The sequence below is a fragment of the Rhinatrema bivittatum genome, chromosome 3 (assembly GCF_901001135.1).
Source record: "Rhinatrema bivittatum chromosome 3, aRhiBiv1.1, whole genome shotgun sequence".
Classification (NCBI taxonomy): Eukaryota; Metazoa; Chordata; class Amphibia; order Gymnophiona; family Rhinatrematidae; genus Rhinatrema; species Rhinatrema bivittatum.
The window spans coordinates 22,656,730-22,684,478 of record NC_042617.1 but is presented as its reverse complement, the minus strand read 5'-3'; the positions used below and the strand labels follow the sequence as shown (position 1 = coordinate 22,684,478).

Genomic DNA, 27,749 nt, shown 5'->3' with positions numbered 1-27,749 from the left:
AAGTCACTGATATGGCATGCAACGTTCAAATGGTCATTTTAGGAGTCAGCATTATTCATATAATACAGTAGTCATTGAAGACTGCTAAGAAGAAAATTGGTTCTTGCCTGCTAATTTTCGGTCTTGGAATATGAAGATTAGTCCAGACACATGGATTTTCCTCCCCTACCAGCAGATGGAGACAAAGAAGAAAAGCTTTACTCAGACCTTGTTACTTTAACCAGAGTGCCACCTGCAGTCCTTCAGTATGTCACTGTATCCAAGCCAAGATACAATAGAACTATAACAAACTCTCTTCTGATCGAACAAGGGAAAGGTAAGCCCCTCAAACAGAGCCCATTAGACAATAAAGAAGATGGAAAACTCTCCAACAACTTCAACTTACATAGAAACATAGAAATGATGGCAGAAAAGGATCGAATGATCTACCCAGTCTGCCCAGCAAGCTTATGCTTTTGCCAGTATCTGCTGCACGGTGCAGGTTACCCCCAAGATTATCAGTTTCCCAAACCGTAAAAGTCAGGGCCCTCGGATGCTGTTTGAATCCAGTTTCCCTTAACCTTTGCCGTAGAAGCAGAGAGCAATATTGGAGTTGCATCAAAATTATCAGGCTTAGTGATTAATGGCTGAATTTCTTTTTTTTTTTTTTATTTATGCGTGTTTAACAAATATAGACAGTAATTCTACATGCCAATGATACGGTCTATACAGGCATAACATATAATTTACATTTGGCACCATCCTCTACATAAAAGAAATAAATGAAGTAAATATTTATAAGCATGCCAGGTTTCAATTATATTACCTTATATGACCATTTATAAGGAATCTAGAGATCCTAAATATTTTATTATAGAGCATTTAGCAGATAATATTTCTAGGTATAGGTAGACTAAACATATAAAACTAAATTACCTATAACACATCTGGATAGTCATGAAATAGAAGTACAAGCTTCAAGGAAATTCCTAAGATCTGCAGGTTCCAAAAACACAAACCTGTCATGTAGAGTGGCTTTTTTGGTTTTCCATTCCAGGTTCTGTCTCCATATTTATAATTTGTGGTCTTTCTGTACTTGGTGAAGGTCAGTTCTGGGTGTGTGACTAAGGTGAGGTATTTTACTAGCATGTAGGCATTTGTATCAATCTTATTTGTTGTGTTTTCTCAATAGGACACGCATTAGTGGTAAATTACTGTCTTTTCATAAGGAGGGCTATTGTCCCTGGTAGTAGCAGGAGTTTGTTTTGCTGTTACTGAGATAGCACCAGAACATTTTTTTTGTAAGGTGAATTGTAAGGTGAATGTCCTAGTTCTGCTCCACACCCATTGTTGGGGGTCGAGGGGGTTCCTATGGATGCAGAGTGTATGTTTACATTTAGCCCCATGACGGTCACATGTTCAGTGTCAGGTGTGTCCCAACCAATAAAAGGTTGAGAACCACTGCATTAGGAGAGAGGGTCCTTGAGCTACAAGAGGGAAAGGGAAGGCAACTGCCCCTACAGCAGCAACTCCTGAGGGCAGAAATGTACTGCTGAGCGTCAGTCGGAGAGACTTCCCCTTCAAATCTCGGCCAGTGAGGAAATCAGAGTTGCTTGGATCAGGCATATGGTGCGACCTCAACGATACTGAACAGATACACTTAAGCAGTACAAATGGGTGGTCCCTGACACCAAATATAGTTTGTTATATTTTTCCCGTAAGCCTTCCTAATACTTCTTGGGTTTCCAATCTACTCGGAACCCTTTCAGAGTCCACTCATTGCAAATAGGTTCATTTGTTCTGTTTCATGGAGCTCACGTCTTAATTCCAGGTCAAATACATGCGCACTCTGCCATATCTTTCTGATAATGGGGACCTGTAGTTGCAGGAATAAGAACCTCAATTAAAACAATGGGAAAAGAAGAGGCGTGGACAGAGCACACTAGTAGAGATGTGGCGATTCGGTGCTTTCTATTTTAGCTGTGGTATGTTGTGTTTTGGATAATGTATAGTTTGTGTGTGTGTGTATATATACACATACACAGAGAAATATAAATATATAATATACATATAGCATTCTATATAACTGCTGAAGTTATATACTGGGGCAGTTTTCAAACTTCAGGTAAAGTCCATCTATAACTTTTACCCACGGGCTTTGCAAAAGGAAAGTACAAGCATGCTATTGCCCTAGGAGAAAACTCCCCCTGTCATGTGCACCTGCTTTTTCTCATACAAAATGATGCGCATAGTTTTAAAAATGTAACCTACATCCCTCCCCTGCCTAAACATGCCCCCAGGCTTACCTGTTTTATACCCGGCTAGGAACAGAAGAAGCTGCCATACTGGGTCAGGCCAGCATGGCAGTTTCTTATGCGTAGCCCTCTCTCTTTTAGCCGGGTAAGGGCTACGCAATTTTCAAATAGCAAATTGACCTGAGTGAATCCCTATTTATCCAGGGGAGTGGCTTTTCAAAAATTTCCTGATTAGGATCCATTATGTCAAAAATGTGTTTGTACTATAAGGTGTATGGAGGAAATGTATATTACAAAACAGGCGAAAAAAAGAAGGTAGAGTGAAATCTACACCATTCGCAATGAATTTTCCTTCACATTAAACTTAGAATAGTCACCATCATAATAGGCACTACTGCTAATTAACCTTCATTGCCTTATTCATAATCATATGGGCCTTTACTTACTGCACAGAGACAGAAGGAAGAGTCCATCCTGCCCTCAAGCCAGCAAGGGTTACCCCAGCTACCTATGCCAAGGGGGGAGAGGGAGCAGCAGAAACTGAAGAGAAAGGGTATTAACAAAAATAAAAGGTTAAAAAGGGGCTCCCTATCCATCTGAGCATGTTATGTGTGATGCCTCCACCCGTATTCCAGATGTGTTTGATGTAATATCCCAAAAGGGCTACTACAAAGAAGACTGAAACGTGGCTGATAATGAGGTGCATAGCTCATACCAAGGGACATCCTAAAGCCCAGAGTGAACTCCATTTATATAGCATTTTCCACACAGGAAGCCCCTTCTGATGAATGGTTTTAAATACAGAATACAAATATTGACCCATTAGCAAATAAAAATATCTTTTCGAAATCCTCAGTGTGGGGTGAATACGTTTACCCATTTGCTTTGCTCATCTTCTTAATCTCTCTGCTGTACTACGCTAGCAGTCTTTGTTTTTACTCCCATCGTGGAACCAGCTGCATCTGCATACTCCTGAAATTTGTGTCTGCCATAATCTCCAAAGCAGCCTTTAGAAACGCCTCCAGGAGGAAGTTAGTTATCTCGCTGGTACGTACACCCGAGCAGTCGTTGCTGTATTGCATCCCTGCAGTTCTGCACCTGTAGCAAAGTAGCACACCGCTGCTGTCTGTGCTTCAAACATCTTTGAAAATATGCTTTTAAGAAAACAAGCAGACCCGTAAAACATTACCTTTCTACTGGCTTTCTTGGGTTTTTATGATACACAGATTGGGACCTGTTTTTGTTTCTAAGTGCATCACATATGGCGTCAAAATGGCTCTGTTCCAGCCATCATTGACTGGGCTTTACAGAAAGTGTTCCCTGTTTTAGCAGGCCACTGGTTCATCCCACTGGTCTCTGATTGTACAGTGTGTGTCATGGATGTCCTTTTGTTCTTATTTAGGGTGCTGGAGATAGTTTTGTGGGAGCTCTGGCTTTCTATATGGCTCGCTATCCAGATCTCAGCTTGGAAGAAATGATCAAGAGATCCAACTCCATCGCATCAGTGAGCGTGCTGGCAGCAGGAACCCAAGCATCGTATCCCTTCAAGCAAGACTTGCCCCAGGATTTATTCTAGCTAGTGATGCTGTCGACATAAAATTTCTCTTTCCAGCTAAACAAAAATCATTGGTTTAATTAACCTTAATCTGAGTCTACTACTGCAGCCGTAACACTGTGCATGTGTCAGCAGCCATACTGATCTCTGTTATATTCCTGGAATCCGAGACGCTGGCATTCGGTGGACACACTGCCAGTTCCCGATTTGTGCACATTATACTAGCACTCCAGTGCAGAGAGCTAACTTATCTACCACATTCCTGTTAAGGGCACACCTGTATCCAGAGACGTTTAGTGCAAGGGAGATATAAGTAATGCACACTATTCCTTACATCCTTTAATGTTTAATTACACATTTATAATCACTTGTCTTACCATACATGTGCAAGATTGCTATCACAGCGATCCATCGCAACAGCAACAGACACTACTATGCCTTCCCCATGTAGGGGGTAATTTTCTAAAGGAGTTACACGCGCATAAATGTAACCACTACCATAGCAATTTTCAAAAGCCATTTTCTGGAGTAAAGGGTACTTACGTGAGCAAATCCTAAGGACGATTCAATGGCATACACGATAGCAATTTTCAAAAGCCCACTTACTCTAGTAAAGTGCACTCACTCAAGTAGATGCTTTTTAAAATCAGGCCCCGAGTGACTAGTTCTCGCCATTAACATATATATACCACTTCTCTGTCCCTTGGTATATTTTCTGGCAAACTGTGTATCCTCCTGATAAGATATGACTGTAGTGTATTACACTTTTAAACCAGCACTTCCTCTTGGTCAGAACAGTTTATAGTAAACCAAGAGCTAGTCAATTACAAATTACCACCTATGGAGTGGATCGCAGCATGTAAGTGCAGACTTTTAGTTACTGTAATAGTCCTGAATAAAACTGGATTCTTGGCAGGCTATGATCATTCTTATCCTGGACCCATAAAAGTTATCAGAAGATGATGATGTCCATGAGCCTCAGATCGCAGCTGCCTTCTTTGAAGAGAGATCTAGTGGCAAAGGGAGCTTAGCGAATCATTTTATCTAAAAGTGCCTTAACCAAGCAATTCGCTTTAGGTGTGACAGAGTAATGCCAAATCCTGGTCCTGTTTATCCACAAACCTTTACAGCAGGGACCAGCCACTGTGTAGCAGACGAAAGCTCATGTTTTGCACAGAAATGAAAGTACAGTATACACCGAGACTGCCCCCTCTATTGTGCATAACAGACATTCAGCAGCTCAGAGCCACAACTAATACAAAAGTAGTTAAGCACTGGAGCCACTTTCTTTTCTGCCCCCTGCTGGTACACCGATGGGTTACTAGACTGTCTTGTGCTGAGTTGGGAGGCATGCAACGGAGGTCATGCGAGCCATCTGTGCGCTTGTTCACTGGACAACACCTATTACTGCAAAAAACAATTCTGCTTTCTCTGGTAACAAGCCACCCAGATGGGTTATATGACCTCCGTTACATGCCTCGCCTCAGCTCAATGCAGTCTGAATAAACCATCTGGTGAAGCAACTGAGAACCCCAATCACGCTACTGGTATAGATCAGCTGAATAAGCCTGCAAGTGTTACCCTTATTACTCCAGTGTCTGACAATTCAACAGAAATCTGGAATCCTGCTGCAGAAACGTTCATGCCTCGAAGAGGCTGGCCAGTTAAGACAAACTGAAGACCAAATTCATCTTGAAGACACAGGGTATTTTAATTGTTTTAAGTTACAGATTGTAAAAAGAATCATCATCAAGATAAATAAAAGTCTGTGGAGCTGGTCTGCATTCAGCAATAAGAATCTCTCCTCCTTGGCATTGTTCTCTCGCTCTCCATTGCTTCTCCAGTCTTTAAATGGAGCGGATTTTTCTCTTCTCAAAGAAGAGGACGTGTTTCTTTACTGTGAAAGAAAAGCGGATTTTGTGTGAGTGTACAAAAAGAACTAGGAGGTGACTTAAAAGCACGGCCTGAGTACTCCCCCCTCTTTCGGGGGGGGGACCTCAGCCATGTAGGACTGCGCTGTGGGGTGTTTTCCTTGTACTAGAGGAGCCTGGTGGTCTTTTATCTCCTATCACTTTCTCCGTTGCTTCCTTTTTCACTCTGCGAAGCGCTGCACTGGTACAGTCTGGCACCCTGCTGCTGGCAGCAGAAATCCAGCAAGGCACGGCAGGAAGGGTTACCTTTAGCATGAATACGTGCCTCGGCATGCACCCTACTCACAGTTCTAGCTATGTTCCACTTAGAAACTTCAGCTCTTTATTTTATACTCAGATATGAAATGTTAATGTTCCAGGTGACTTCTCTGTAACCCAGTGAGAAAAACTGAATTACAAAAATAGTGCAAGTAATTAGCAATAATACAATCCCCCTGAATACTGTGATTCATAAGAGCATCTGCATCGGTGAGGGAAGAACCTGCAGAGATAAAAGACTCTCTTTTAGGCATTCTGCAAAAAAACGCCTTATGTGTACAGGTTGTCTGTCTGACCTAGTATTCCTGTCAAAACCACTGCACGTAGAAGCTTCTGGCTTGCAGCATTCAACTCACATATCCTCAGTTTTTAGACTTCTTGGGAGTGTACATTTGCGGCAGGAACATTAAAAAGGAACAACTGCAAAAGATATGCATTGTAAGTGGCAGATAAACTAGTAAGCAACCCCCAGCATTATAAAAGAGACTCAGTGCCGCTGGATCATAGCTGCACAAGGAACAGACTAACATCGAGACAGAGAACAGGTGTGAGAACACACACAGCTCCACTGGGAGTGTGGAGATGAACTGGCACACACTGGTATGACTAGAAGGATTAACAAGAAACCACCCTCGGGTAGAAAATCCAATTCACTTATGAGAAACATATATTGCCCTAATAATCACCGGCAACTCTCTGATGTTAACAGGGACCTTCATACAATCACTGGGCATCTCTGTCCATTTTTATATTATTTTTGTGACCTATAATGGTGGAAATAAATCCCTGAAGCAGACATATTTGAAATACTTTAGAAAAGCAAAGGGCAAGAATTTACAAATATTTATTTATTTTATTTAGGCATTTTCTATACCATCCTTCCAAAAGAAGATCACAACGGTTTACAGAATTGGCATTCGTATTCATGGTCAACAATCATGCGCTTTGTGTTAGTGTTTACCTTTCTAATTCACAGCATGTACTCATTTTAGTTCATAGTTGAACATAGTCAGTGATACTATAGAGGTTCCTATCTAATTGAGTTCCTAGGTCTACATTACAATGACAACAGATTCTAATCCTTTTAGTAATACTATTGGACTGTTTTATTTGCAACAAAAATAATATAAAAATAGACTGAGATTAATCGAGGCGGTGAATCCCGTTGTGAAAACGCCGGGAGGAGAGGCGATTTCACCTGGGACCGAGGTTTCCCTCAGCCCCCCCGATATACGTCCACCGGCAGCCAGAGGAACTTCGACCCCGGACGCTCAGCAACCGACGCGGACCGATGAGGTCACAGCTGAAGGAGTGCTGGGAGAAGCGACGGAGAGTCTCGAAGAATCAGGAAATGGAGGAACTTCAGCGAGGGGAGAGATTTCAACCCAAGCTGAAACTGTAATGCCATCTACAATTTCCGAACCGACCCCTACAACATCTGGGACTCCTGAACCTCTGGTAAGGCCAACGGTCGTTACCCTTGAAAATCTATGGGAACTCTCTGCGGGGTTAACACTGGCGGTACGTGATTGTAATGCCAAACTGGATACTTTTGCCTCTCAAATCAACACTAGAATTTTGGCTCAGGATAATACTTTGACACAGCTTCAGACTGCGGTGGGAAAAGTAGACACTGAAATTACAAAAATTAAAGAATTTAATATGGCTACCATCCAAGATAGAGCTGCCCTCTCTAGAAGACTAGAACTGTTGGAAAACTGGAATCGTCGCTTAAATTTAAGACTTATTAACTTTCCTAGAGTCATGGGGGAAATGCCTAATATTACTCTAAAAAGATATTTTGCTGAGGTGCTTTTCTTACCTGAACATCAATTTCCTTTAATAAATAAAGCACATTTTCTCTTGAACCGTTCAAATCAACAGGCAGCACCCCCCATGGACTTACAGAATCTTACTGACTTTCTTGAATCTTCTGCCATTGAGATTATAGATTTCTCGACTTTATTAGTTTCTTTGATAATGGAACAAGATGTTAGCAGGTTAATGATTGCTTAATTCAAGAATTTAAATACATTGTTTCATGGCAGAAAGGTTCGTATGTTTCCGGATATTTCCAAGATAACTCAGGAACGACGAAAAGGTTTCTTGAGTATGAGGCAGAATGTGATTTCTTCAGGGGCTACTTTCCTGCTTAGATATCCGTGTAAGTGCATTATAAAAAAAGAAGCAAATACTTTTATTTTCTTTTCCCCAGAACAGTTAAGGCTTTATCTAGATTCTCATACCCCCTCAGGGAATACTGTATTTTCAGGGGATTAAAGGAGAAACAGCTCCCATTTCAGGTTACGTCTAATCAAATTTATGTGTTACTATTTCCTAAGTACTCCTTGAAAGTCCTCCCCCCAATCATGTATAAAATGAGATTTGGTTACTACATTAGAATTTAAATTTTTGGTAATTGAATTAACTATTGTGAAATTATTTCATGCTAATGTAATGTAACATGTTTCCTTTAAAACTTATGATACATATGTATTATAAAAACTGAATAAATAAAGAATTAAAAAAAAAAAATAGACTGAGGATGACCTATGAAGGCATTGCTGTTCTAATAAATTTAAATGGGTGGTAGCCATGTATGAAGGTCCCTATTACCATTAGCTGGCGATTAGCAAAGTCATTTATATTAATCATAATTCTTTCCAGACTTTTATATACCGCACAATCAGAAATACTGGCCAGAGCAGTTTGCAACATAAAAATAAACATAAAATTATAAAATAATCATATAACATTTTACTACCATAAAAACATTAAAAAGCACTTTAAGTCAAAGACTTAATCAGTCTGCACATCCAACACTGCACTTGGATACAACCATGCTTTCACCTTCTTTCTGAAAGACAAATAGTTATTTCCTAATCTGATCTCCAGAGCTGCTGAATTCCACAACAGAGGCCCAAAACACTGAAAACATCTTGCTTCGAAATGCTGCTGTCCTAACAACCACTGGCACAGAAAACAGGACACCATGTGCGGAACGAAAACTACGGCTTGGGAAGTACCTATAAATACCCGGCACCCTCTTCATGGGCCACCCTAATTATTTTTTCAATTAACTTATATTCCGCTTGTTCCACATTGCACTGCAGATAATGATAAAACATTCATAATAGATAAAATATCATATCATAAAATGAATGAGTGAAACAATATAAGGCAATGAATACATATATTACAGCACGATAAAACTAAGACGTTAAACATCAATGTCCTGATCTTGAACTTGGCCCTCTCCCTAATAGGGAGCCATTGTAATTCATTCAATAGTGGCTAAGCACTCTCTCCCTCCGTAGTCAAGAAAAAAATGAGTCTGGCCGCAAGGAGGTAATGTATGTAAATAAATCTCATGCATATTCATTAGGGATATCCTGAAAGCCCGACTGACTGGAGGGGAACCTAGGACCAGTTTGAGCACTCCTGCAATAAGGTGTTGACCTCTCTTCTCTAACCTGAACTTCTATTAACCTATCTCTCAAAACAGAGGAAATCCAGTCATGGACCCACCCCCTGAAACCCAATTCCCAGCAACTCTGTAATGCAAAACATCGTGATCTATCAAATAAAAAAGCACAGGACAGGCCCAACAACATTAAACACACTGGGGTAGATTTTTAAAAAACACGCATTCGCGTACTTTTGTTGGCGCACCAGGCGCAAACAAAAGTACGCTGGATTTTATAAGATACGTGCTTAGCCGCGCGTATCTTATAAAATCCTGGATTGGTGCGCGCAAGGCTGCCGATTTTGGGCTGCCGATTTTGGGCAGCCGGCGCGCGCCGAGCCGCGCAGCTGCCTCCGTTCCCTCCGAGGGAACTTTCTTTTGCCCTCCCCTCACCTTCCCCTCCCTTCCCCTACCTAACCCACCCCCCCGGCCCTATCTAAACCCCCCCCCCTACCTTTATCCATGGATTTACGCCTCCCGGAGGGAGACGTAAATCCATGCGCGCCAGCAGGCTGCTGGCGTGCCGAGACCCGACCCGGGGGCGGTTCTGGAGGGTGAGGCCACGCCCCCGGAACGCCCCGGGCCGAAACCACGCCCCCGAAACGCCGCATCCCGCCCCCGCCACGCCCCCTTCAGAAAACCCCGGGACCTACGTGCATCCCGGGGCTCTGCGCGCGCCGGCGGCCTATGCAAAATAGGCGCGCCGGCGCACAAGGCCCTGCTCGCGTAAATCCAGGCGGATTTACGCGAGCAGGGCTTTTAAAATCCGCCCGACTGCCTCTCCCTTATTCAGATTCTTGAATATCTTATCATTTAAAGCCACCAACACTATCTCCGTACTATATCCTGTACGGAATCCTGACTGACATTCATCCAAGCCATTACTCTCCTCCAAATATTCCAGAACCTAAGCTTTACTACCTTCTCAATCACGTCTACTAAGAAAGCACTGTTTACCACTGGTCGATAACTTGCACAACTCTAAATCTAAGCCAACCTTCTTCCACAAAGGGCAAACTACTACCCTTTTCAAAGAAGGCAGAAGACCCAAACTCAGGGAAAAATTCACTATCCTTTGCAATCTTACCAACAAATCCTCCGGGAGGTTTTTTATCAAATATGATACAATCTACAATACGTGGGTCTACAAGAGCCTAGGATACCCTGAAGCTCTTTCACCCTTACATCCTCAAAACTTTCCATCCCACCTTCCAAATCCTTCTCTTGTCTTCCTCCTTCCTCCAAAAACCCAAAACCATTATTGCTCAAGATCAACTTCCTCATCTGTTCTTGCAATTTATCCACCTTATTCTTCCAAAAAGTTGCAAAACTACCACTATCTAACCTTTCCGGAATAACCACCTTTGGAAAATTATACTTCCCCAACAATTCCTGCACCACCTGAGAAATTTCCTTTGAACTGTTCTCGGCTGATATAATCCGCTCTTCAAAATATTTCCGCTTCACCTGTCTAATTCTAGCCGAGTATTTATTTATGACTTTTCTCCATAACAATTTATCATTCCAACTATGAGATGTAATCCACTTTTTTTCCTAGTTTACTCAATTACTTTTGCAAACTCTTCAACTCTATTGAAAACCATGGGGCTTCAAACCTATCTCCAATGAGGACTTCCATTCATCTACTAATTCCTCCAATGTACCTTCTTCTAAATTTAACTGTGACTCACCTCACTTCAAATAAAATTGTTCTCGATCTATTTTTCCTCTTCATAGGATCTCTATATCCCCCTTTCTCCAACCCCTCCCATCCCTGTACCTGAAAGGAAAAGTAAATAACTCTATGGTCGGACCAAATCACTTCCTCGTCTCCACTTAACCTAAGGATACCCTCGCTTAGGGTATTTTCAGAGCTAAATAGCAAATCAGAGCATGTCTACCTTTATGAGTGGGAAACCCTGTCTGTTGCTGCAGTTCAAATGAGTAAAACGTCAGCCCCACACATATACCCTCGGTGGGAGAATTCCTTTGGTACTTGTTGGTATCTGCATCAAGAATAAAAATGGTTCTGGAACGCTACTGCTCTGTGTTTGTTGCAGAGGGGCAGAAACTGGGCAGTGTTACTGTGAAAGGGGGGGTGCTAAAAAGGATGCCATGGTCATAAAACTGGAGATAGGCTGGACCTCTTTATAAAACTATTCTTTGAAGTAAGATGAGAGAAATTCTACATATTTTGTAAAATGTCAGTCAGATTGGGCTCTGTATTTATTGTACACTGGACTTGGACAGCTCCAAGTACATTCAACTCAAGTAGCTTTACTAGTATGTAGGTACCAAAACAGCACAACACTTTACGATCTGCCCACCACTCTTCAGAGCACAGCTGTCAGAATACAGATTTCTAATAAGAAAACTATACTTAATGAAACAGAGTGAGGAGACAGATATGCCAGCTTTTTCCATGGCTTTCTATGTCGTGCCTCCTTCTCTGATTCTCCACTTTGATCATGTTCAGATTCCTATTTGCTGTCTCCCTAGCTCTGCACGTCTCTCTTTATTTTTTGATCCAGCAGTTTTCCACAGCTCCTTTGGGCTTCCAGCTCAATCAGGACTAGGGCTGGAATCTGCACCGTGAGCCTTCATTTTTCCCCCGTTTTCTATCCCCTCCCAACTTACGTTTTTACTTCAGTCACTGCTGTGGTATTCCTGGGCAGGGAGTCACGCACCAAGGCTTCTTCTAGAACCCTTCAATCATGGGCCCTGCATCCAGCCAATAAGTGTTACCCCGTGGGGCCGAGTCCAGGTCACCCTTAAAGCAGCTGTGTGCACCAAACAAGGACCTTGCAGCAGGGTATGGGACACAGGACCGATATTGTTCATAAACAGGACATTGTTTAAACTAGCTGGACATGAACTTGTTGAAGCTTCACAGACATTGCATCCCTCCAAGCGACATTCTGATCAACAGGCTGTGTGTCTCCCACTGACACCTGAACCCGCCGCTGGGGAAAAGTTAGCTTTTGATCACCCACCAATGAGGTTCCCATGGACTGTGCCATGTCCTTTGGGAGATAGTGGGCATTCACTTCTGGCCCAGAAGCCACGAGTCTAGGGAGAAGGGAACTAAAGAAAGATGGGGTTTTCCTGCTGGACTTTTCCTGAATGCCATATTGGCACATTCCCTGTGGTCCCTGCCTGTCTGCACATATTGTAAAGCCAGACTAGCCTCTAAAGTCTTATTGCTAGATTGCAAAACTCTGTCTACCAGTTATTCCTTGCATAAAGCCCTCTGCCTTCCAGGGACTGAGAAGAAATGCTTCCCATCTATACTGACATTGAGGAACTATTTCCAGCTAAGCTGTGGGGGTAATTAATTCCCTAATTCCCTGCATGTGTTACCAGCCCCAGAGAGAGAGCATGGACCTTGGACCAGACAGCCGGACTACTGCTGAGAGACTGCCAGACACTGCTCACTCCTTCCTGGATGCATACGTAGTATTACTTTTATGCTGGCAATTAGCTTTGCAAGGCAAATATTAAAAGTGTGGGTTGATCCTGTTTCTGATATCGGTGGCATAGGCTTTTCTCAAATCTTGAATAATTGATAAATGTTGCCTAACAAGTTTAAGCCATGTCTCATGTGGCTGTCAGTCATTGTGAATTATAGGATGTCACAGTAAAAATACACACTAGAAACACAAAAAGGTGTAATATAATTCCGTCCCTAGTAAATTCACATTGTTTTATTGACTGGGATACAAATAGTCTCAGCTCAATATGTGGTATAATATATCCTACAGCTAATGTTCCCTACATTTTTGGAAGCGTGCATGTGCAAACGTATTCTGCTCGCAACTTTTTATAAGCCAAGTGCAAATCTTTGCACTACAAGGCATTATAATGCAAATATCGGGATTTCTTGTGCGTGCCTATAGCCCTTACACAATGAGCAGCATTCCCTCCCTCCCTCCAAGGGGCTGTGAACACTGCCGCCTCCACTGCATCCCTAAGTGACCCGGGGAGCACAAATGCTTTCTTTCTTTCTTACTTGGCCTCCATTTTGTCTTTTTTCCCTTCCACGTCTAATTATTATTTAATTCCAGTTTATCTCCTGCATTTCTGAAATTCATATAGCAAAATACACAAAAAAAAGGTAAAAATACCAATATGAAAGACAAAATCAAATAGATTACAAATATGCGAAGGCCTTTTATTCCAGTCTTCCTCTATCACTTCCCCTATTCTCATTTTTTGTTCATGCCCTTTCCCCTCCCACCACCTTATCTCCCCACTCCCTTCCCAAGTCCCCCATGTGTGCTGTCTTACCTCTCTCTCTCTCTCTCTCTCCACGCTCCCTCTCTAGCCTGTCACTGCTCTTGCCCCCCCCCCCCCTTCTATTTTGTGGCCTTTCCTCTCCCCACCCCCTCAACCCATGCGGACTCTCCTCCCTCTCCACCAGTCCCCCTTATTCTGTGGCACCTGTCATGCTAGCTCCACCCTGGAGACAGGGTAGCACTAATCTCTCATTACTGCAAGTTCCTGCCATTGTGCAAGCAATAATATTCAGTTTATGAGTTCAGGAATCATTCCCACTGCCATTCGGCTGGAAGTAAGGTGAGCACAAGGGTGGATTTCTTCCACTATGTACTAATCTGCAGCCTCGCTGGTGCTCCCTCCAGAGGACCCAGGCTAAAGAAAAAAAATCACAACCTCCCATTAGGCAGACAAACTACAAAATCCAGTACCCGAGCTGCTAGCCATTTTTTAAAATAAACTTTTCAGAAAAAAAGATTGTGATTTTTCAAAATAAAACCAGTGTGAAATCTTCCAGATCCATTAATTGTCTGATTTGTAACAGAGTAAACAGAACTGTTGAGTTAAATGTCTAAGTAACACGGGTGTATTACACAGACAAGCTACGCTATTCCTCTGATTTGAGGCAAACAGTGGCTGCGGTGACTGGAGAACAAGCATGGGGCCTCAGCACTTTAGTACCTGGATGAAGGGCACAACTGGCATCTCGTGTAGTTTGGGAAGCACACTGCTTGGGATAACTTCTCTCTCATTAGCCAGTCAGATTCCTGGATGTACTGTACCCACAGAGATAGCCTGGAGGACTACACCATGACCGGACCACTGCTAGCCCCTGGCATGGATTTCCTATTTTATTTTATTTTTTTAGGAATGTCTATAGTGCTGCTGTCCCCATTTCTGCTCACCCACTGGATCATGTCTCCGGACGATCAGTTTGTCCATCAGCCGGATCCTCTTCGTGTTGAAGCAGTAACTGGTCCCTGCCGCACTTATCATCTGCACGAGGATGTACCTACAATGGAAAGGATAAAGCGCTCAGTAATAGATGAGACGTCAGCCCGACGTACAAAAATGCCAATTGCTGTTACATTTACAATAGGTTTAAGGAATGCTCTGTAACATTCAAACACTAGCGCCCCATTATTCCCTACACAATGGCATCACTTTTATACTATGCTCCTGCATGGGTCATAACACAGCTATAAATGCCTGTTTAACTCACTTGGGATGAGGTGCTTAAATATATATATACACACACACACACAACTAGAAGGCAGCACAGACAATCCTTAACTTTCCTGTGGCATGTTTAGGACAGAGACTTTCTAAGATGCGAACGATTTAGGCCTGTGTACGCAGCTGGCCCCGAGGATGCGGTGTGGTGAGCAGGGTACTAAACAAGCACCCGAAGCTACCCTCCCTGCTGCGGAAAGCAGCGTTTCCCAAGCTGGTCCTGGAGCAGCATGCCTCCCCTCCCCCAGTCATTCTGCCTTTCAGGATATCCTCAATGATATACATCAGAGATCCGGAAACACTGGAGGCAGTGCATATAACTAACTATCTATTGCATATTCATTGTGGCTATCCTGAAAACCAGACTTAGGCTAGGGGGTACTCCAAGACTGGGCTGAAGCTACTCCATGTGTAATTACTCAGATGATTCACAGTGCAAAGTCCTAAATAATTTAACAAAAAAATGTGTGTGACAAAGAATCCGCTCAGTCATAAATCTCCCAGCAAGTCACAAAGCAGAACCCGTTCTGGAACCCGGGACCTGTAGACCCGGAGCCTGATCAGCAGGAGTCGCCGTCTGGGGTGGCTGAGAATCCCTCCCCTCCCCCAGGCTGCGGCTGCTGTCTCCGCATCACTCATCTCCAGCCCAAGCATCAAAAACCGGGCCCAGGAATTGAATCCTGGTCTCCCTTCGGGGCTGCCTAGGCACTGCCCCCCCCTGAATGAGGGTTACCTAATCAATCGTTTCTATAGCAAACTGTGGGCACGAGGTTCACAGCAATCTCAATAACCCTTTGGTATCCATAATTAGGATTTCAGATTGACGAACTTCAGTAGAGTTTTCAGCCAGCTCTAAGGGGTTAACATCCCCAGTGGTGCAGATGCTTCTCTAATGAAAGATGCCATTTTTTACCCTGTGTTGCCCATCCTTCTAAACGCAGTGCATAGAAAAGGAAAAACACTTACTTTGATTTGCTTTTCGCAACTGTTTTTGTTGCATGGGAGGAAAAAGAGAAGAGAAAATTTATTTTGGCAATGGCATTAGATTTTAAACCAAAACAAAATTGATGCAAATGCTCCCCAAATCATTCCAAGCACATGCCAGTGGTACCATCTATCTACAGAGCGATGCAAACCTGACCCACCGAATCAGCTCAGACGCATGCCACAGTTAGGCGGGGCAGAGGTTGGCCTTCTCAAATTAGACAATTATTTGGTCCTGGAAAGAGGCAGCCTTGACTTGCTTTTCGATGCCTATCACTGACTATGTAACACCCTGGCATACATAACACATAGTTTGACACTCTAGTCAGTTCTACGGGTAAAAGTGTATTAAAATGAGAGCCCCTCTAAGAAGCTCTTTAGGTACCATGGTGTCCTGGATGTGGAACGATAAACATTTTACAGAGCTGCCACTTCCCAGGGAGCGGGATGCCAACTCGGTCATGGACTGCATGCACAGGCACTGCCACCTGCTTCCTACTGCAATGCTCTGTACTGATCACTAAACTGCATTATGCAGAATTTGTAACAACATTATATCTATTCTCTTTCCTGACTTTCTAAGAACACTCAAAATGGGTGACAGATAACCTAAAACAATCTAACAGTAAAACACAGGATGTAAACATCTGCATAATAAACTGAAGTCCCCAGCAGTGTTTAGGAGCTTCCTACTTCTTTAATCCCCACTCACCGGTTTTTCTTTTTAAAACACCCATTCTATATAAAGCTAAATTTTACTCTGATATAAGAGCATGGCAAACTACACATTTATGCTTAGTTGAAAAGGCCAAGAGACTTGGACTGCTGAAAGCCAATATTGTAATTAGGTTAAGTGCATTTTGAGTTGGGCATAGGGTTTTTTTTCTTTCTTTCTTAATAAACTCTTTATTTATCATTTTTTCCACGGCGTACAAGAGCTGGAAATTGTAATGAATACAAAATCATGACAGATCCTTCTCTCTATATATATTATAAAAGCATTAGGGGCTCCAGGTGATCGCTGCATCGCGTCTGTGCATGCGCGGCGTGATGACCTCACCCAGAGACGTGGGAGGGGCTACAGGCAGTGAGGAAGGCGAGCCAATGTCAGCGTGGCAGAGCCAGCCAGTGCGGTGGCAGCGCTGGCGCTAACAGAAAAGCTGAGCTCCACCAGCGCCCCAGAAAAAAAAGAGAGGTGCAGTGGCACAGACAGCAGAAGGGCTGGTGGGGAATTTCCCAGCCTCACCGGCACAAAAAAGCCAAAAACTAAAAAAACAACGGAGGCAGAATATCTGGTGGGGTTTCCTGGGCCCCACCAGTGCTAAAAGCCAAATAAACCCCCCGACACACAGAGGCACTGGTAACAGAAGAGATAGTGGGGACTCCCAGGCCCCACCAGCGCAGAAGAAAAGAGGTGGCAGTCAGCAGAAGGGATGGTGGGGACTCCCAGGCCCCACCAGCTGCATAGAGATGACCTTAGAGCCCGAGGTCGGAGGGAACTGGAAGGGCAAGGTACGGGGAGGGCCAGAGTAGGTGGGGGAGTGTGAAGAAGAGCGAGGATGAGGAGGAGGATGTAGAGGGAGAGAGGGGTGTGAAGAGGCAGGGCACTGAGAGAAGGGGGGATAGAGTTGAGGGTGAGAGAGGTCAGTGAGGTGTGCGGGGGGGGGCTGAGGCAAGTGAAAATCCCGACTATCCCCCATGCACACACACCCCCTACTCTTCCACCTCCACCCACTTCTCCCCACCATTTCCCCCTTAGACACGTGCGTGCACCCCCACCCACAGTCCCACCCATCCTTACCAACTTCCCCACCTTCACACCACCATCCCCCCACCCCCCTACATCTGCAACCCTAAACACATATACACACGAGTGTGGGGGGTGGTGTTGTCCCTCCCCAATACATACCTTCTACTCCAAACCTGTCCTGGGACCCCCCAGCCAGTCGGGTTTTCAGGAGATCCACAATGAATATGCAGGAGATTTGCATATACTGAGTCTCCATAATATACAAATCTAACTCATGCATATTCACTGTGGGGTCCCCAGGACAGGTTTGGGAATCCCCGGTCTACTCTAACCTGAGAAAACACACAGACTCCTACCTACAGAGGAGGAGATGGAGAAAGTGGAGCGTGCAAGATGGAAATGCACAGCTCCCACCCACACACCCAGTCATTCCATCACACACCTCCGGTCACTCCCAGACCCCCAAAACATCCCCCCGTTACTCTCTGGCCCCTTACATGCCCCTAGACCCAGCCACTGCCCGACACACACCCCTTCAGCCATTCCCTGACAAACACCAGACCCTCACACTAACCCCATAACACAAACCCACGATCCCCCCCCACCCCCCCAACACATATGTATGGGGGTGCAGAGGCAAAATAGAGAGTATGAGGGAGAGAGCACACATACACACATTCTCAGCTCATTCCCCTTTGACTTGCACACCCTCCCAACACACCCCTAATAACACTCACATCTGCCCCATAACAAACACACACACACACATGGGGGGGGAGTGAGAGTCTGGGGAGGCTGCAATCCATCCCCCAGAGCATGCATCCTCACTCTCACCTCTCCAAACACACGCCTGGCCCCTTGCACCCACACACACACACACATGAGAGACGAGGGAAATGGGAGTGCAAAGGGGTAGATAAAGAGTGCACACACTCGCATCTCACACTCGCACACGGGGGTGGATGGAAAATGGGGGTAGACATGCTGATGAGAAAACTGTCACTAATAGACTCAAAGCCCCCAAATATCCAAACGTGAAAAAATATTTTGTGTTACACTGACATACAAAAACTATTTTAAAGGCAACATAAATAAAAAATATATATATATATGGAAAAACAGTGAAAAACAACAGACAGGTTCATAAAGACACTGCTGTTATGTTTTAGAGATATGTTAAAAAAATGAATCATAACCTGAATCGTTGAAAAAACACTAAGAAAATTATTTGCAATTTCTTAACTTATCTAATAATAGCTTGTAATGCTAAGTATAAGTAAATGAAGTTATATTAAGTGATTTAAAATTGAGTCAAAAACTTATATTTATGACCAAAAATAATTTCAAAACTGTAACTGTATGACCAGTCAAGTCAAGCCTACAAGAACCTAGGCAAGGCAAATTAAAAAAATACCCCAACTGAGCTCAAAGCTTCAAGAGGGGAAGGATTTAAGGAAATAGCCAAAGTACTTATCTGGCAAACATATGAAACGGTGGCTTAAATCAAGCATTCCCTTAACTTACTTAGTCTTCCACAGCTCCCATAGACTGTTTTCATACTGTTGACGTCCAGAACCTATGCTCATGTTTTTACTCATCAATAAGAAATTTCCCCCTCCTCCCCCCCTCCACGAACAACCTTCCTTCCCCCTCCCCCCCATTAGCAAACCTCCCTCCCCATGCGCTAGTTTCGCTCTAATAGTGCATACTGCTCCTGTTCCTAGTTATGTTATGTTATATTATCCAAGTTGTTCACTCCCTTGTTCATTGTAAGACATATGTTGTCATTGTTTTCTACTTGTTATAATGTAAACCGGAGTGATAAGTAATTCTGTTACCTGAACTTCGGTATAAAAAAAAAAGTTATAAATAAATAATAAATAAATCTTCTTAATAATTTCATACAAAACTTTTCAGGTTCATGAAACACTGACCAAAAGGCTAGAAATCTCACATAATCTGAAGAGACACACTTGCAACATGGTGTCCAGCTATGTCCTCCTCATTCCCCAATGAACGGTGCTGCTGCACGGACATGCCCCCAGCACTACACGCCATTCACCTCCCGATACCACTCACACCCGTAACAGATGCACGCCATTCACCTCCCGATACCACTCACACCCGTAGCAGATACACGCCATTCACCTCCCGATACCACTCACACCCGTAACAGATGCACGCCATTCACCTCCCGATACCACTCACACCCGTAGCAGATACACGCCATTCACCTCCCGATACCACTCACACCCGTAACAGATGCACGCCATTCACCTCCCGATACCACTCACACCCGTAGCAGATACACGCCATTCACCTCCCGATACCACTCACACCCGTAACAGATGCACGCCATTCACACACAGGCAAGTCTTCCCCACCGAATGGCTCCTCCAACAATAGCGCAAGTACAAGACATTTAATGTATACCTCCAGCTAATGGTTCATAAAACACGCTTTCTGACATTGGCATGCAATTATCACTCTCTTTTTTTGGGGGAGTCCCTTAATTTCCTTGCTAACTGACTGCTAAAACAGAGGACGGTGCAATGTATGGAATCCAATGGACTGCAAGAGGCAGCGTGGATTTACCAGAGTAGATCTTGTCAGATGAATCTGATCAAGGGAGAGTGCTGGATGCAGTGTACTTGTATTTCAGTAAGGCTACTGACATGGTTCCTTAAGGCAACATAAATAAACGGAGCAGCCTTGGTAAGGGCCACAGAGTGACTCACTGGGTTAGAAACCGTTTTAGTGGGAGGTAACAACGGGTAGTGATAAATGGAGTTCACTCTGAGGAGGAAGCATTACTAGCTGCGTGCATCAGTCCTTGAACCGGTTCTTTTCAACATTGCTCATGAGCAACATTGCAGAAGGATTTTTGGGAAAAGTTTGTCTTTTTAATGAAGAGAGAGGAGGGGGAGGAGGTGAGAGACAGAGAGCAGGGGGTGAGAGAGAGCAGGAAGGGTAAGTAGGGGGGGGGGTGAGAGAGAGCAGGGGGGTGTTTGAGTGTGGGTGCCAGAGAGAGGGAGACTATATGAGGAGATTGTGAAGGAGTTTATATGTGTGTGTGTGTGTGTGTGTGAGAGATTGGGAGCTGGTGTGTATGAAAAAGGGATCCTGTGTACGTGAGAATGAGCCTGTGTGAAGGAATGCATAAGAGAGAGACATAGTGTTTAAAATCATGAGAGGTCTAGAACGGGTAGATGTGAATCGGTTATTTACTCTTTCGGATAGTAGAAAGACTAGGGGGCACTCCATGAAGTTAGCATGGGGCACATTTAAAACTAATCGGAGAAAGTTCTTTTTTACTCAACGCACAATTAAACTCTGGAATTTGTTACCAGGGGATGTGGTCAGTGCAGTTAGTATGCTGTGTTTAAAAAAGGATTGGATAAGTTCTTGGAGGAGAAGTCCATTACCTGCTATTAAGTTCACTTAGAGAATAGCCACTGCCATTAGCAATGGTTACATGGAATAGACTTAGTTTTTGGGTACTTGCCAGGCTCCTATGACCTGGATTGGCCACTGTTGGAAACAGGATGCTGGGCTTGATGGACCCTTGGTCTGACCCAGTATGGTATTTTCTTATGTTCTTATAGGTAGCCTGTGTGAGAGTGTTTGCTTGAGAGAGAACAGGAGCTTGTGAGACTGTGCATGCAAGAGAGGGCGCCTGTATGAGGGTGTGTGTATGTATACTAGAGAGAGAGAGAGCCTGTGTGAGGGGCAGTATTGAGAATGGGGTCAAACTCTGAGAGTGGCGATAGAGTGGAAGGGGTTGAGCCTAGAGATGCAGGGGAGAGATACTGGCAGGTGAAGGAGTTGGGACCTGAGAGGAAAAAGTGGCCAGGGGAGTACGAGAGAGTGGAAGGGACATTCTTACAGTGAATTTCTAGAGAAATTCTGCTCAAAATATTTAAAATTCTGCATCTTTACGTAATAACGTTTTTCTGTATTAACTTAAAATGTAATTACTTAAGGACCATCATGTAAATTGTGTTATGTTGACCAACATAAAGTTTGCAGCATTTTAAGATTTTGTGCACAGAATTTATATTTGTTATGCACATAATTTTAAATTTTTTTGCACAGAATTCCCCCAGGAATAAAGTGCAATGCCAGAAAGTGGACAGAAGTAGACATGTTGCACTGGGGCACCTGTTACTACAGAAGTGTTACCACAAGCCGACAGAAGCCAATCTGGCAGGCAAGCATTCACACATCGTGCTCCAGTCACAGTATTTAGCAGGGGTAGATTTCACATTCACTGTTGCTCAATGACAGAGAAACGGCACCACAGCAACACAATATTAGGTATTTTGCCACCAGCCAGTAAATAAGGTAATCTGACCAGAGAAAACACTGATCATCAGATTCACTGAATCTCTTACGCTTTGTAATTTTATGTTAATGTTATTACTGTCATATTTTGGCAGCACCAGGGAGAAAGTGTCATGCCCATTAAACTTTTCTGAATCCTGTCTTGGAAGGAAAGGGGGCCCGAGACACAGTAGTAACACCGCTGCCGGGGCGCTCCCCGCCCCTTCACAGCACAGGAGAGGGGAGTCTGTCCTGGGATACAGAAGCCACGGTCTCCCTGCTCTGCCGCGCAATTCTCTGAAACGCACCCCTCGTCCCCAGTGCCCTGGCACCTGCCTCGCACTCCCCAGCTAGAAGCGGCAGCGGTAACTTACAGCGCACCGGACTCAGAAACATGGCGCCCGGCAGCGGCTCCCTCCACCGGAAACGTCTCCGACTGCGGGGAAGAACTTCCGGAGCGCGGCCAGCACGCGCCGCACAAACGCTTCCGGGAGCGGCGGGTGAACGAGGTCAAAGTGCGCTAGAGCCATTCACTTAAACACCAACACCCGGCTTCCCCTACCTCTCAGCCACACCAACACCCTGCCTTCTTCTGCCTCCCTCAGCCACACCAACACCCTGCCTTTCCCTGCCTCCCTCAGCCACACCAACACCCTGCCTTCTTCTGCCTCCCTCAGCCACACCAACACTCTGCCTTCCCCTGCCTCCCTCACCCACACCAACACTCTGCCTTCCCCTGCCTCCCTCACCCACACCAACACTCTGCCTTTCCCTGCCTCCCTCACCCACACCAACACTCTGCCTTCCCCTGCCTCCCTCACCCACACCAACACTCTGCCTTCCCCTGCCTCCCTCACCCACACCAACACTCTGCCTTCCCCTGCCTCCCTCACCCACACCAACACTCTGCCTTCCCCTGCCTCCCTCACCCACACCAACACTCTGCCTTCCCCTGCCTCCCTCAGCCACACCAACACTCTGCCTTCCCCTGCCTCCCTCAGCCACACCAACACTCTGCCTTCCCTGCCTCCCTCAGCCACACCAACACTCTGCCTTCCCCTGCCTCCCTCAGCCACACCAACACTCTGCCTTCCCCTGCCTCCCTCACCCACACCAACACTCTGCCTTCCCCTGCCTCCCTCACCCACACCAACACTCTGCCTTCCCCTGCCTCCCTCAGCCACACCAACACTCTGCCTTCCCCTGCCTCCCTCAGCCACACCAACACTCTGCCTTCCCCTGCCTCCCTCAGCCACACCAACACTCTGCCTTCCCCTGCCTCCCTCACCCACACCAACACTCTGCCTTCCCCTGCCTCCCTCAGCCACACCAACACTCTGCCTTCCCCTGCCTCCCTCAGCCACACCAACACTCTGCCTTCCCCTGCCTCCCTCACCCACACCAACACTCTGCCTCCCCTGCCTCCCTCAGCCACACCAACACTCTGCCTTCCCCTGCCTCCCTCACCCACACCAACACTCTGCCTTCCCCTGCCTCCCTCACCCACACCAACACTCTGCCTTCTTCTGCCTCCCTCAGCCACACCAACACTCTGCCTTCCCCTGCCTCCCTCACCCACACCAACACTCTGCCTTCCCCTGCCTCCCTCACCCACACCAACACTCTGCCTTCCCCTGCCTCCCTCACCCACACCAACACTCTGCCTTCTTCTGCCTCCCTCAGCCACACCAACACTCTGCCTTCTTCTGCCTCCCTCAGCCACACCAACACTCTGCCTTCCCCTGCCTCCCTCACCCACACCAACACTCTGCCTTCCCCTGCCTCCCTCACCCACACCAACACTCTGCCTTCCCCTGCCTCCCTCACCCACACCAACACTCTGCCTTCTTCTGCCTCCCTCAGCCACACCAACACTCTGCCTTCTTCTGCCTCCCTCAGCCACACCAACACTCTGCCTTCCCCTGCCTCCCTCAGCCACACCAACACTCTGCCTTTCCCTGCCTCCCTCAGCCACACCAACACTCTGCCTTTCCCTGCCTCCCTCAGCCACATCAACAACCTTCTTTCCGCTGCCCCTCAACTTCTGTTCTAACACCCATTCCCCTCCCCAGGCCAGAAATTAAAAGACTTTAACACTCCCACCTTTCTGACTCTCGCCCCCCTTCACCTGCCCGGTACAACATCCTGTCCTGAAGACATACTTTCACACCTTACCTACTAAAAATCCAGGATCCACAACCTGCCCCCTCGACTTCTGTTCCAGCACCCACCACCTGTCCTTCCCCAGGCCAGAAACTAAAAGACTAACATTCCCACCCATGCTCCTGACTGGCAACCACGTCCACATTGCCACCTCTCTTTCCCCTCCCTCCTTCACTTGCCCGGCACACATCTTGGCCAACCGGCATCCACACCGTGCCCCCTCCATACTTGTTCCAGCACCCAGTCCCTGCCCTTGCCTAGGCCAGAAACTAAGCTGGGTTTGTCCTGTTTATGTCTGTATTTTAATAATTTCTATTTTAATGTTTGTTTTGTTGGTATGATTTCAGTATGTTTTTGTTTCCATTTTATGAATGTTTATTTGGAAGCCACTCAAGACATTGGATGATGCAGCATATAGATTTTTAAAATAAATAAATTCTGATGATATGTTGATGGTTAAGATCAAATGGGTGCCACAATTCTCCTTACTTCCTACTTCTGTCCTCTTCCCAGGAACGAATAAAAATCTATTCCTCTGGCTCACCCTTTGATGGGTGAAGTAGGAAGTTATCCAGCCACAAAGGGCCAGATTACCAAAAAACCCTAACTGGTTATATTCAAACATAGACAGTTAGTTTCTGAAGTTATCAGGCTACATGTAGCTGTCTATCATCATATTTATTTATTTATTTATGGATATTCTAGGAGGAGGTTGGATAAGATGTAAGGAGTCTATTCAAGACACCTGAATCAAGGTATGACAAATGAGACTTTTGGGTAATGTCATCTAGACCAATTCAGGTACTATAGCACCATTTCTGGGAAGGAGTTTCAGAACACTTGAAATTGGCACGGGATAAGGAATGAAAGATAAGATTTATTGGAACAGGATTATGTAATGGACTGTATTGAACAAGGACTTGTAAATTGTCATTTATTGCAATTTAAAATCAACTGTCGGTAAAGTTATGTTGGAACTGTATCCTGAGTCTAGCGTGTTTTTATTAACATTAAACATCATAATAACAAAGTTCATGCCTTGGAGACAAATCTCCTCCCCAACCGGGAATCCTGGAAAGTAATGTATTTATGGAAGTTAAGGGAAGTGTGGATATCATAAGCCCAGGAAACTAAAGGGTGCCTGTGGAGTCTACTTGACAACATCAGCCCAGGGATTACAAATGCTTTAAAATCATTGTAACTATTTTAAAATTAATCTGCCATGATAAGAGCAACCAGAGAGAAGATAATATGGTCACAAGAAGAACAACCAGTGAGAAGGCGCATTTCTGCATTTTGAAGCAGTTGTAAAATGGGATACTAAAGTAACGTGTACAGCAGTAAACATTGTATGATGATACCATAGTTTGTAAGACTGATCTGAAATCCTCAGAGGAAAGAAAAGCTTTTAACTTCCAAAATAACAGGACTAATTTGAGCTTTCATAGTTTGTTATTAAATATAATGCAAAGGTTCTTCCATTGCCACAGGAAGACTGGTGTTTCTAACTTTCAGTTCCATCAACAAAAGTGATGATTGTGTCCAATTGAGGCATTAAGCCTTAGTTTTCTTGAGTTTGAGGATAAGACCATTGGAGGACATCCATGTTACTGTAGTATCTATACAGATAGACATGTTTGCATAGAATGAATCTGAGAAAGGAAAAAAGTAACTGAATATAATTTGTGTATATTAGATATTGAATCTCTAGCTAAATCTTATCTAGAGGAAGCAGAAAGATGTTAGAATATTGAAGAAAGGAGAATCTTGAAGAACACTAGATTCTATTGTCTTACGACTAGAAGGTTGAAATGTATTTACCCAAAACATACAATCAGATAAGTATGTTTCGAACCATTTAATAGTATCTTGACTAATGCCAAGATTTAGAAGACATCTGTGTTGTGCTGGAAGTGGACCTTTGGCCTGGCGCAGGATTGGTATGGCCCTCTGAGGGTTCCCAGGGGGCGCCTGCCCCCAGGAGGCGGAGCACACAAGGAGAACGAGGCTAGGTGGAGCTTCACCATTAACAGTCCAGGGGCTCCTTGGGTTGAGCCCTTGGATTCCCGGACCGCCTGGGCTTAGGTGGGCCTCTGAGGGTCTCCTGGAGAGGTAGCAGAGAAGTGTGCCCACGAACAAGGGTGCGCGGCTTGTGGAGATCAACTGGACTAGACCAGAACGGAGAGAACCGGAGACCAAAGGAGTAAAACAGGAACTGGAGGTCCTCCGGTCATGATAGGCAGTGCCTATAGGTCTAGTTAGAAGAAGGCCGCAGATAGCATCCGAACAGGCCGGCCTGGTGGTCACCGGGGCAGCGAAGAGTGTCCTTATGGAGTGCAAGGGTCAAAGCCAAGGTATCCATCAGGGTAGTCAGCCAAAGCAAGGGTCAGTTCCAGATATCAGTCCGAGTGTGGTCAGTAGCAAGCAGAGGTCAGTTTCAGGCAGCGGTCCAATCGTGGTCAGAGGCAAGCAGTGGTCAGTTCCTAGTGCCGCCTTCGGGGCCTCCTCCTCTGTCTGTGCAGTGAGGCCGCCTCTGTCCAGGGTCCTGCTCCTCCCTGGGCCCTCCTCTAAGTGCCGGTGCGCACCTCTTCGAAGATATTTAAAGGGCCAGCAGCGGGAAAAGCCTGCGGCCTCACCGGAAATCCTCATCAGTCAACTTCCTGCTTCAGCCCTATAAAAGGGCTCACTTCCAGTTCCTCAGGGCCTTCGGATCGGATCCCATGATCGTCCATGTTCTTCTGTGCTGGTCCAGGTCCTCCGTGGTCGTCACTTGTCTTGATGGCTCTTCGTTCTATGTTCCTGGTCTTCTCGTCCTAATGTTCCTGGTCTTGTCCTTCGTCAGAGCTCCTTCGAAGTCTGTTCCAAGTCCTGATGTTCCGTTTTTCCAGAGCTCCTTCGTTCTCTGTTCCAAGTCCTGATGTTCTGATGTTCTAGAGCTCCTTCATTGCCTGTTCCAAGTCCTGATGTTCTGATGTTCCAGAGGCCCTTCGTTGCCTAATTCTGATGTTCCAAGTTCCGAGTCTGCCAGCTCTTAGAGTCCTCCAGATGGCCACCCCGAGGCTAAATCCGTATGGATCCGGTTCCTGTTTCTGGTCATTGGAGTCTCGTTTGGTTGGATCCCCTTCTTCGCCTGTTCCAAGTCTTGATGTTCCGATGTTGCAGAGGTCCTTTATCACCTTATCCTGATGATCCTGTATTCCAAGTTCCAAGTATTCCAAGTTTTGAGTCTTCCGAGTTCCAAGTTGAGTCTTCCGAGTTCCAAGTTCCAAGTCTTCCGAGTTCCGAGTCTGCCAGCTCTTCAAATCCTCCGGATGGCCATCCCAAGGATAAATCCGTATGGATCCGGTTCCCGTTTCTGGTCACTGGAGTCTAGTTTGGTTGGGTTTCAAGTTCCAAGTTCTGAGTGTTCCATGTTCTGAGTTTTCCGAGTTCCGAGTCTGCCAGCTCTTCGAGTCCTCCAGATGGCCATCCCAAGGGTAAGTCCGTATAGATCCGGTTCCTGTTTCCGGTCATTGGAGTTTCGTTTGGTTGGATTCCTTTCTGGTGCTTGTCTCGCTCTCATGTGGTCCGCGACCAG

General features: G+C 45.2%; 2 protein-coding genes across 6 annotated transcripts in view; one reads left to right on the top strand and one right to left on the bottom strand.

The window, feature by feature from the left end:
- Window positions 1-27,749, top strand: part of RBKS (ribokinase) — a 276,072-nt gene that overhangs the window by 224,492 nt on the left and 23,831 nt on the right. For 2 of the 5 annotated variants that reach the window (XM_029592955.1, XM_029592950.1), the window contains one exon: window positions 3,637-4,707. The exons of 1 other annotated variant lie outside the window; for it this stretch is intronic. In XM_029592955.1, the coding sequence (XP_029448815.1) occupies window positions 3,637-3,810 (174 nt within the window). In that variant the 3' untranslated portion in view covers window positions 3,811-4,707. Of the gene's footprint in view, window positions 1-3,636; window positions 4,708-24,877; window positions 25,155-27,749 lie in introns of those variants that run through there. 2 more of the 5 variants (XM_029592953.1, XM_029592952.1) reach the window with 2 other exon arrangements.
- On the bottom strand, window positions 5,482-22,516 carry MRPL33 (mitochondrial ribosomal protein L33). The gene is made up of 4 exons (XM_029592956.1): window positions 22,384-22,516; window positions 15,919-15,937; window positions 14,625-14,731; window positions 5,482-5,686 (listed from the first exon to the last, which is right to left on the bottom strand). The coding sequence occupies exons 1-4, from the start codon at window positions 22,403-22,405 to the stop codon at window positions 5,637-5,639; spliced, it is 198 nt and encodes a 65-aa protein (XP_029448816.1). The 5' UTR covers window positions 22,406-22,516; the 3' UTR covers window positions 5,482-5,636.

What these genes read in the sequence shown, in the direction of transcription:
- MRPL33 (XM_029592956.1), bottom strand. Translation starts at nt 22,405, where the DNA reads ATGTTTCTGAGTCCGGTGCGCT. An exon ending in CCGGAGACATGATCCAGTGG is followed by an intron (nt 5,687 to 14,624) that starts GTGAGCAGAAAT and finishes TTTCTTTCACAG; the next exon opens with TAAAGAAACACGTCCTCTTC.